The sequence below is a fragment of the Erpetoichthys calabaricus genome, chromosome 10 (assembly GCF_900747795.2).
Source record: "Erpetoichthys calabaricus chromosome 10, fErpCal1.3, whole genome shotgun sequence".
Lineage (NCBI taxonomy): Eukaryota > Metazoa > Chordata > Cladistia > Polypteriformes > Polypteridae > Erpetoichthys > Erpetoichthys calabaricus.
In genome coordinates this window covers 67,558,752-67,571,010 of record NC_041403.2, presented here as the reverse complement: position 1 = coordinate 67,571,010, position 12,259 = coordinate 67,558,752, and the positions used below count along the sequence as shown (strand labels likewise).

At 33.5% G+C, this 12,259-nt stretch overlaps 1 protein-coding gene across 1 annotated transcript in view; it reads right to left on the bottom strand.

Moving 5' to 3' along the window:
- Positions 1-12,259, bottom strand: part of kifap3a (kinesin-associated protein 3a) — a 145,123-nt gene that overhangs the window by 115,285 nt on the left and 17,579 nt on the right. The window contains exons 4-9 of the mRNA XM_051932977.1: positions 12,179-12,237; positions 11,945-12,086; positions 9,866-9,965; positions 4,464-4,587; positions 3,997-4,096; positions 3,711-3,889 (exon numbers count right to left, since the gene is read on the bottom strand). Coding sequence (XP_051788937.1) covers positions 3,711-3,889; positions 3,997-4,096; positions 4,464-4,587; positions 9,866-9,965; positions 11,945-12,086; positions 12,179-12,237 — 704 coding nt within the window. The remainder of the gene's footprint in view (positions 1-3,710; positions 3,890-3,996; positions 4,097-4,463; positions 4,588-9,865; positions 9,966-11,944; positions 12,087-12,178; positions 12,238-12,259) is intronic.

Below are 12,259 nucleotides of genomic sequence, written 5' to 3'. Positions count from 1 at the left end.
AAAAAGAACATATCCATTTTACTTTTTTTCTATCTCTGTAGTAATATTTTAGTGTAAAAGAATAACCAGTATTTAAACTTTTTATGTTACTTTATACATTTATTTTACACAATGTTGAAAAATTTATAAAAAAGCTACATATTTTGGCAGCTGCTGCTTTCATTTTCAATAAAATGAAAAAAGCTCTCCAAGAGAAAACGTCAATAAAGAAGAAACAGTTTGCACTATCTAAAAATCAGAAACCCTCATTTATAAAAGTTTGCTGCAGATGACTTAACTGAAAATAAATGAATAGTTCCTATGTGTATAATACATATTTATCTATTTTACTTATGCCTTTATTCCACCAACTTACAACATCTGAGGTACAATTTGTTACATTACTTTTGTTTTTTGCACAACATGCAGGTGAAGTGACTTCCTCAGGGTTACACAGTGGTGTCAGTACCAGGATTTGAACTGACAAGCTCCGGGTTTGCTGAAATATTACTGAAGAAAGAAAAAAAACGAAAACGGGCAAATGGGGCTATGAATACAAATGTCCATCCGTCCATTATCCAACCTGCTATATCCTAAATACAGGAGCCACTAAGTAGATATGTATATATACAGTATATATATATATATATATATATATATATATATATATATATATATATATATATATATATAATGTTTATGTGTGTGTGTGTATATTATATATATATAAAAGACAGCAACACTCATAACAATGACAACACAATTACATTGACAATCATCTTACGTTATTTTTAAAATGTTTCCTTTTTTTTTTTCATAACCTCTTTAACACACTACTTCTCTGCTGCAAACCGTGGGTATTTTGCTATTATATATATATGTGTCTGTATGTGTATATACAGTATATATATATATATATATATATATATATATATATATATATATATATATATATATGTGTGTATATGTATGTGTATATATATGTTGGTATGTGGATGTCTATATGTATATATATATATATATATATATATATATATATATATGTATATATGTAGATATGTGTATATGTAGATATGTATATAAGTATATATGTTTATGTATATATATGTTTACATAACCTCTTTAACACACTACTTCTCTGCTGCGAAGCGCGGGTATTTTGCTAGTATACACATATATGTAAAGATAGGTCTTTGAAGATGCTAACACCCAGTGAATCAGAAACTCTCTCTATCCCCCATACACAGTAAATATATATGACATCATGATGTTTCAACACATTTAGAAGCAGAGAAATTATTTGAATTAGATGGAAGGTTTCCTTATTAAAATTATAAGCACACACCACACATTTTCAGAGAGCAATACAGTGCATTCAGAAAGTATTCAGAATGCTTCTCTTATTTCAAATTTTGTTACATTACCACCTTATGATTAAATTGTTTAAATTAATTTTTATCATCTTTAAATAACATATAATACACTAGAATAACAAGCAAAAACAGGATTTGGGGATTTTTTTGCAAATTAATTAAAAATAAATAAGCTGAAATGTCACATTGATACAAGTATTCCGATCATTTGCTCAGTACTTTGTTGAAGAATCTTTGGCAATAATTACAACATACAGTCTCCTTGGGTATAACGCATCAAGCTTTGCAGACCTTGATTTGAGGATTTTCTGCCTTTCTTCTCTGCAGATCCTTAAGCTTCGTCAGGGGGCATGGAGACCATGAGTGGACAATAACTTTTTGGTCCCTCCAGAGATGTTCGATTAGGTTCAAGCCTGAGCTCTGGCTAGGACACTCAACAACATTCAGTTGATCCTAAGTGACTCCTCTGTTCTGTTTGCTTTTTGCTTAGGATCACTGTCCTTTGGAAGGTAAACCTTCAGTACAGTCTGAGGTCCTCATTACGGATAACTCTGTAATTTGCTGCATTCAGCTTTCCCTCAACCCTGACTAGTCTTCCAGTCCCTACCACTGAAAAACAACCCCACAGCAGGATGCTGCCACCACCATGCTTTACCACTGGAATGGCATTGTGCAGGTGATCAGTACTGCCTGGCTTCCTCTAGAAGTGAAGGTTAGAAATGAAGCCGAACAGTCCAATTTTGGTTTCAACAAACCAGAGAATCTCGTTCCTTATAGTCTGACAGTCCATTTAAAAAATATGAAGTACACTGTGTTCTTGGGAAACTTCAGTGCTGTGGAAGTGTTATAGTAGCCTTCTCTAGATCTGTGCCTCAATACCACCCCGTCTTTAATCTTTGCAGGAAATTCTTTCAATCTCATGGCTTGATTTTTGCTCTGATACACATTGTCAACTGTAAGACAGGTTTGTGCATTTCCTAATCCTGTGCAATTATGCAAGTTTACCAAACGTGGACTCAAAACAAGGTAAAGGAACATATCAACGATGATCAATAGAATGATGCAGAAAAGGGTCTGAATACTCAGATCATTATGATATTTCAGTGTTTTATTTTTTAATAAATTTACAAAAATATACTTACAGTATCTCTCCAACAGATTTTACAAGAAGTACTGTTAAAATGTTTTTCATGATTTGGTTTCATTTGACAACTACTTATTAAATTTCCTTCAGCAGTCAAGAGAGATGTCCAATGAGTTCCGCCCATCCCACATTATTTGACTCCTTGTTAAACTAAGTGGTGAATATAGAAAAATACTAGCAACTTAGAAAACAGCTGAAAGGCAGAAAATAAATGCCAATTACCAGGAGGATAGGTTTGTCCTTAATATATTTCAACAGTGCTGTTCCTTTCGGATCAGCTTTAAATCACATACCACTCCTTACTTTCTTAAACGAATTACGTAAAGAACTTGGACTCAGTATAGTAACATTTTTATAGCAGAAGCCTGAAAGAACTTGGCAGTTTATGTGATGGGACAGGTAGATAACGTCTAGTATAAGATGGAATACATAAATTGTTATGGTGCAAAAGAATATATGATTTTCATATAAATTGAAGGGAAACTGCTTGAGACAGTCTTTAAAGAAGCAGACCTAGGAGTACTGGTGGATAACAGTTTACATTTAGGGATGGATTGTGTGAAGGGTACTTATATAGTGACTGTCTACAGAAGAATGGAACTGCTAACTATAGATGGTTAGTGCTTTGTGGTGCTCAGATGGAATAGATACTTTTTAAATTTTTAAATAAATACAATATTATACAAGTTATTTTAAGTCCTGCAAAATACAAACTCCATTAACAATTCAGGCCACAAAGGGTTCAACAAGATTATTAATGAGTAAAATGTAAGATTTAGAGACAACAGAGCATTTTCATATAAATATTTCAAAAGTGATTGGCTATTTAAAAGTGAAGGCTGAACTTACAGTACTTGTTCAAAGCATAGGAGTGATAATCTCAGCCAGGAACATAGAAAGTTTCTATTTTCATTACAACTAATTTAGTACATATTTTTTCTTGAGATGTGGAACAAAACTAATCAAAGGTGGACAAGGTACTCTGCCTTTTATTTCTTTTTTATAGAAAACTAACAAATAAAAAATAAACAAATACAAGCCTCCAATTTAAAAGAAAGACTAAAAAAGCTAGCATTAAAATCAATCTTCACTTTTGTGAATGACAAAAAAGAAAAATCACTACATCATAACATTAAGAATAAGCAATAAAACTAAACACATAAGAAGCTTACTATAATACATGGAATGTTTGTCATTTAAAAAAAAAAAATTACCATATCATTTTTGTTCTCCATGAAGATGCTGAGCTTCTTTAAGAATGACACAACAAGAATAAGGAGTTCAAAATTATTTCTGTCCAGTGTTTTAACCAACATGTGAACAATGTTTTTATTCCTCATTTTCAGTTCTGTTCGAGTATCTTCAGCCAAGTTCAATAGCAAGTACAGGGCAACTTCAAACAACATGAAAACATAAAATTAATTAAACACATTAAATTAAAATTAAGCAAAGGCAAAAGTAATGAACATTTTAACTTAAAGAACAACATAGTTTTTATACCTCTTAATAACTGTTCTTGCTTTACGACAAGCCCTTGATATTTCTTGTATGTTTTCTCATAGTCTTTCTTTATACTTTGATTATCCGGATCATCTTCAATTGAACTTATGTTAAGAGATTGATTAGCATAAAATTCAGTCATACACTACTTTGTGGTGATTCAGTCTATTACTATTAAGAGGAAAATAATAATTTCATCACAAAATTGAGCTATCAGAGGAATCTGTTAGATACTGAAGGTTGAAATTAATACTATGGTGTATTCTGGCAAACCGTGATTACATGCTTAGATATTTATCAAGATATTCTAATAAAATGAACAAACAAATCTGCATTTAAGAATGTGCAGGACCTATTGTGATTTTACAGTGAAACAACTGTTAAGTTTTGACAGCAAATTTTCAAAAAAACAGCAATGTGACATTGCAAACAAAATGAATGATTATCATTTCTCAAAAAAGGATATTAGCCTTCTTTTTCTTGAGCAATTCATCCTGCCACAAGTCATGCCTCTTAAGTTCATGATCAATGATGTTCATGCACAGGGCACCAATTTTGTAATGAGTGATCAGTCCATGGAATTGTGAAAAGCTTGGGAAAAGAAGAAAAAAAATTTAACTACTACTTTAAACACAGTAGGTTCATTTTTTCAGTAATGCTATAGAATTGCCCTTTTATTTTTACTGTATATCAGCTATGATTTTCAAAGTTAATTTTAACATTTTCAAATATGAAATGCATATGATTTGTGGTAAAAAAATATAAGACAAATTGATTAATAGATAGATAGATAGATAGTTATGAGGTTTGGATTTTAAATCTTAAAGTAATTAATCACATTTAGCAAAGTTCACTATATAATGTAAAAGTGTTTCCAAGTAACTTAGAGCAGCTGAGGCGGGATGCAAGCAGACTACATTGGGCTGTCAGCAGAAAACTATATGTTTATTTACTGTATGTGAAAGTCAGCTGCCTTCAGCTTCTGTGCTAATAAAGAAAGGAGCTGAAAATGGAAAAGCAAACACGCGATGCTTGACATTAATGATCTACGTGTTTTTGCCGACCGTGTTTACTTATAATTTAGTATGGTTCATTTTTCCCTGTGTCCAGCTAGCAACTGGAAGCAGCCAATGATGATAAGAAACTTGGTATGATGGAAGTAATCTAATTCTGTACATTTTATTTGTGTATAAAAAAGACCTCATCTAGCAGAAAAGGTGTCCACCTTGTTACAGAATGCTGTGTACGTCTAGTTACAGCATCCTGTAAAAGGAGTGCTCCCTCTTCGAAGAGGATAAACGGTTAGGATTTAAAATTAATCCTGCCTGTTTTCTCTTAGAGGTTTTAGGTCACCCAGGGGGTGACGGTCATTTCTTCCACAGTTTATAAAATAACGAAAACTAGCAAGCACAGATACAGCTACTGAACTTACCACTAAATTTGAAAGTTTCAGGAAGCTTCACAAAATATCTATAAATATTAAAAGTACAGTAAAAAGTACAGTACAGGTCCCAAGAATCCAAGTAATATGTAAGAAGATTTAAAAAAAAAAAAAAACGCAGTTATTAAACTCTTACAAAAGTGTCCTCATATATATATATATATATATATATATATATATATATATATATATATATATATATATATAGAACCTGTGCTATACCAAATGAGATTCAACATGTAAGATGATTCACAAGTGTTTTGGAAAAATGTTAATTTTTTTTTTGCTTTTTTATTAGAAATTAAACAGCCCATCTTAAGCTTTGCCACATTTATATAGACTAAGATGACAGCAAAAGACTGCATATTTTTAAAACAATGTCATTACTGACTTTAATTAATTTTAAATTAAGGAAGCATAATTATAGCAATACCATGATAATATAATATTTCATTTGGTACACAAATTTGTACAAGTCACTGGTGTTTTGTAAAAATAATGTAGTGAAATGCAAAGCTTTGTATTTTTTTCTTTTTTAAATAAAAGTATACTATTCCAAATAAAATCTGGCCACATTTGAATTTTAAAACGGACAAGTTTCAGTGTTTTGTTTTACAGAGACTTTTGCTCTATTCATGTGATATGGGACCTAAAGGCAAAGCTTATAAACACAGAGATAAAGCTGTATACAAAAAAGCAGCTTATGAGTTAGAGAGGCAGTTAAAAATGAATGCACCAACATATTAACAACTATGAAATTTTTTTTTCCACAAATGATTATTCCTGTTGGGAAAGAGCAATAGATTATTATTGATTACAAAACACAAGCCTGACTGTTTCAAAAGTATTCAAAATTATGTCAGCGTACAAAAAGCAAAACATTTCTGATAATAATTATTATAGACCAGTGGCAATAACCTCAGTAATAACTGAAACATTTGACCAACTACATCCTCTGTATGTCATGTCTGTCCAAGTTTCTTTTCTAAACCCATTCCAGTTTAATTAGCGTACCAACAGATCAAATGATGATGCAGTTATTTGGCAGAATTTAGACTTTCTGAATGCTTAGAGTAGGATTATATTTGTGGATTTTGGTTTAGAATTGAACATATCAGAGCCTCTTCACAGAATACTCATCAATATTGGACTATGCCTCATTCCTCTGTATCTTTGACTTTCTGAGAAACAGATGCCAGACTGTGAAACTGAGCAAACATCAGCCATAGTTCCTGACTAAAGCACTGGGTTATCTCATGGGTGTTTTCAGTCATCTCTCCGTTTCTTCTTCTATACCAATGACTGCACCTCCAGTAACAGGTCTATAAAACTGCTTAAGTTTGACAAATGGCATTAACTAATGGAGATTGCATAAAATATCAGATGAAGTCAGAGTAGGAGGGCCGTTGGTATTCAGTCAACAATTTGAACCTGAATATATTTAAAAGTGGAAATAGGAGTTTTAGGACATATTCATGTTTACCTACACCCCTAATTATAAAGGGTGTCACATTCAAAAATGTGGAGTCATCTAAATTTCTTGTCTGTACTCCGATATCAAAAATCTTCAACAGAGTATGTTTTTTCTCTGCCAACTTAAAAAGAGTAATCTTTCCTAATAAGTGTTGGTTTAGTTTTAAAGAGCAGTTATTGAAGACCCTCACTGTCTTCTCATTCAATACAGAAATTGCAGCAAGTTGTTCAGAAAGTAGAAATGACTGTCTAAGATTGCATTCTGTTCAGGATTTACATACATCTTGAGCCAGCAAGCTAGTATACAATAAAATTAAAGACAACACTTACCCAGGTAACCATCTATTTAAATCACTATTGTCATGAAACCTTTACCAGTCATTCAGGGCAAGAAACATATTGCACAAAAACAGCTTCTTCCCAACTGCAGTCACTCTGATCAATCACAGTTTCTGACTCACCTATGTATTTCCAGACCTCCAAAATTCTCTGCTCAACATGAATGAAGTTTACCATTAAAATACTATAACTGAATGGGCTAAGAGTGCAGTTCTATATATTGTAAGAATGTTTTGTGCATTTATTGTATGTTTGTGCAATAGTATTGTTTAAGGCTGCTACAGTGTTGTGATGATGTCACATAAAATATTGAGTATTGTATTTGTGTTTGATGTATTTTCTTTTTACCTGTAGCTGCAACACCAAAACAAATTTCCAGAAGATATGTTGCCTGGCAATAAAGTTCAATTAAGCCCGACATTTACCAAATATTTATCATATATTTTGATTACAAACTGATATTTGGGTGGTCACGTACCAGGTAATGCTTGTGGTTGGTCAGCCAGTTGGCAGACATCCGCCACACCCTCAATGTTGCCCTATATATTGAATATGATTGAATAATCAGATGTAGTTGTAAACTGAAGAGGGGGGAGGTGGGGAGCACAAAACTGTTTTATCAAACCTGTTACATCCAGTTCGGAGTTGTTGGGGCCACATCCTGTCTTGGAATTGCTGGCTGCAAAGCAGGTAGCAATCCTGGACAGAACAAGACTACACCTCAGGGCACAATAAAACACGTCCCCAAAACACATTATACCAAGCCAATAGTCAATAGTTTCTGGGCAAACAAGTGTAAAGTGGAACTGCTAGGCATATGTAAGCCCTGTAAAGCTATAGTAACACTGTGCTGCACCATAAGTGAAAAATAATGCTGATGTGATATTTGGGGGATGATTTGCTAGTTGAGGCCCTGCCATCAAGTGTTTGTGATAGTTTAAGGAATCTTTGTTAGCTGAGGCCCTGTCATCACAAAGAAACATGAATTCTACCCCATATTAGGTTACAGAACATCTGTCTGTCATCTAAAATGGAAACGTAGCTGGGTCAACAAAACAAGATTTCAGAATTCACACACAAGTCTTTACCAAAATGGATGAAGAAGAAATAAAAAAAAAAAAAAAAACAGCTGATATGCTGTTGATACAATCCACACATTTCACGAAGGTGAAGGAGTTCTCTAAAAGATGCATTCCTCCATGACAATACTGCCCAAGATCTACAAGAAACTTGTTGCAAATGCTGCTGTTGGAGGCCAGTTATCTATAAAGAAGTAGCATGTATTGCTTACCATTCCTTAATACATATCATAATTTAGTGTTATTGTTTGCAAATCTTTCATTATCTAACAACATTTACTATAAATGTATACAACAACACAGATACAAGAAAGGGATCAAATATTTTTTATGGCACTGTTCTTGAGAATTAACTAAAAAAACACAGATTACATTTAAAATGTCTGCTGGAAACACATCATGATATGCAAAACATATTTTATACAACATTTGTAACAGAAAAATAAACAAAAAAGCAATTAAACAATTTAAAGTCAAGAGTCTGTGCTGCATAACAGAACACAGAATTGAAGTGTAATATTTATAGAAACTGGACCCAGCTGTGGGTGTTCACAAAATTCATAATTATGTGCTTGTCAATGATCAAGTAAAACTTCTCTGAGGAAACACAATACAGCTTTGGATCAATTAGACTTTGGCACAGATAAAAACATAGATGCTGTCTCTAACATGTGCCCAACCTTTGTACCTAATGTATTTGGTCATAATTAAATTGTCGTTTTAATTAAATGAATAAGTATTAATTTTAAAAACCTTCTTACTCAAATTGTACCAAAATTAAAATAATGAAAAGTAGTAAGACAAAGTCAGAGATGCAAGATTGCGTTGGTTTGGACATGTGCAGAGGAGAGATGCTGAGTATGTTGGGAGAAGGATACTAAGGATAGAGCTGCCAGGCAAAAGAAAAAGAGGAAGGCCTAAGAGAAGGTTTATGGATGTGGTGAGAGGGGATATACAGGTGATGGGTGTAACAGAACAAGACACAGAGGACAGAAAGACATGGACTAACGGGAGCAGCCAAAAGAAGAAGTAAGACTCAAATGTAAATAGTCTTATACTGTAAGTAACCATCTGCAGCTAAATGAAGATGCAATTTCTAAATAAAGCAGCAGGCAATGGTTTGTCTTAATGACAGAACTCATCAGCCAAATAACAAAGCTTTTTTTTTTTTTTTTAAAATAACGCAATAGGTTAAGTTACATTGGGGTGGGTAGCCACTGCAAATTCATGTCATATAAAAAGTATCCTCAGGCACTTACTGAATTAAAATCTAATTTAGGTATTTATTTACATGGTTAATATCTTTACTAAACCTGACTGGCTTCCTAATAAGGAACGAATTAACTTTATTTTAATTAAAAGAAATTTAGCAGTAGATAATTGCACCAAAATGTTTGATAATGCTTATACTAACCATAGGCAATGAAATAAGGGTTCAGTAAGTTTTTGTAATACACAAAATAATACTCCCCAAATTTTTTATTACCAAATACCAAACATTCAAAATGTCCATCCTTGGCACTTCTTATTCCCTTACCTTGAAAAGCAGAAAAAAATGTAGATAATATTGGTAGCAAGATCCACACTTTGTTTCCAATCCTCTCTAAGGACTCTTGCCAGGGCCCCTAAGGCAGTTTCTAAGCAAGAACATTTAAATAAAAAGTAATACAAATAGTAAAAAATACATGTCATAGAATATATAGAACATCAAATATACAAAAAATATTGAAGTGTTTACTAAATGATTTACAGTAGTTGCAAAATTATCAAAAACATCAAATTATGTGCCAAGAAAATGGCAAAATGGTAAAGTGAGCAGATTGAATGTATGAAATACAGGCCAAAGCTGTAAATGCTTCATTTACAAGAGTAAATGCATTAAAGAAGTATAAACAAAAGAGAACTTTAAGTTAAATAAGGTAGACAATGTAGTGACACTTTGAAGGCTATTCTTTCAACAGCAATGTGGCTCTATACTCCAGTATAAATGGCCACCACAACCAGAGATGGAACAAAGAATCAGTATTATGCAAAACACTTTAATTGTAAAATGTAACTGTGAAAAGAAATGGAGGTGAAAGAGTATCTAATCAGAAAGAAATACAGCAAAATTGTTTCTCTAAACTGAAGAGTACTTTATTTAGTACTGTTACATGCTGTAGATATATAATGTAAAATTGAACAATACTACCTTTAATGACCCTGCACTAGTATGCAAAATAAACTGCACGGTGTGGAACAACACCCAACACACATTTATTCATATTTACAACAATAAAGTAAACACAACCCCAATACTCCCCCAAAGTTCAGTCCACTCACTCGATGCCTCTCTCTCTTCAGGCCGCCTCCTTTCCTCACCTCCCGAGCTCCGTCCTTCTCCGCTCCCGACTCAAGCCATCGAATGGAAAGAGGCGGCCCCTTTTATAATCACCCGGACGTGCGCCAAGTGCCTCTGGATTACCTTCCACCGGCACGCCCCAGTGTGGCGGAAGTACCAGCTGCAAACCTGGAAGCACTCCAGGTGTCCCTGGTCTTCTTCCCCCCAGCACTTCTGGGTGTGGTGGATGTGCTGAGGGCCAGGGCTCCATATGCATTGGGGCGCCCCCTGGCGGTGACCATGGGCCCCTAAATGGGTTGAGCTTCTAAGCTCTGTTCCCGTGGTCCCCAAAGCCACCAGGGCAGTCTCCCCCTCGTGGTCTGGAGAAGGGCTTCTCCAGTCCTCCTGGGCGTCCCGGCTGGGTACCACCCCCAGCCACTCGCCACAACGGTTAAGCAGCATATAACGTGTGGACACTCTACAATTGAATAGCAACTTAGTCTTAATGTGACCTCTAGTCTAATACCTTGAGACTCCTGAAGTAATTAAGCAGGATATGAAAAAAGTTAAGAAATGTAATTGTTTTTCAGTATAGTTTAATGATGTCCATTAATTCTAGAAGACTTTTCTATTGTTACAAAATAGTAAATGATTAAAGGAAATAGTGTAACACATATTTACTTGTGTTCACATTTCAAGATATACTATTTAAAAGACAAAATTAAATCACAGTAACAAAATACTTTTATGCTTTTGGCATTTATCTTGATTTCTATAATCTAGTGAGGGCATATCTTTTTCTTATTTCAAATGAAATATCCAGTAATCAATGGATTTATTTTAGCATTGGACTTGTATCACTGCTAATACAATTTGGATGTGCGACTCTCCCAAATTACAGTTTTAAATTTTTTTTAGTGAACCTGTAATAAGCTAAAAATGAATCTTCACGTAGTTTGAGACTCAAAAATAATCTGATTTCTCTTAGAACATTCACAAAACGTTAAACTAAATAAAGTGTAAGCAAGCTAACAGTGACTTTTGATATGGTAACTTTACTTTGAATAATGTGGGATTATGTCAGAATCAAACTCCAAGACTATTTGAGTGACGTTTCTCAGCCAGAGCAAATAATACTCTTAAAGTGAAGGAAAGAAAGGAAACAATAGCTTATCAAAATACTCTGTCTAATACAGAATCTTTTCAAATGCTATTGCTAATATTAAAAAAAAATATAGATCAACATCAATTTTATAATATAAATGTAGAAAAGACATTTTATGAGCTTTGTCCTACCATTCTGCAGCAATTCCTCAAGGTTGTCAGGGTTTCGGGCAAGCTGAAGGATAAGAGCAGAACCTCTTACTTTATCTGCATTGTCCTCATATAGCAAATCTATGTAGTTGTCCATGTCATTTATGTTGGCAATTTCATCAATCTGAAAATACCAAATAAAAAATGTTTTGTTAAACTTGCAGAGGAAGACTCCATCAATATTAGGAAAATAATTAATCAAAGCAATTATCATACCTCCATGCCTTCAAAAGGAGGTGGATCCTTTGGTTTACTCAATTTTTTTTCTTTCTTTTCTGCAAAGAGTAAATGACAAAG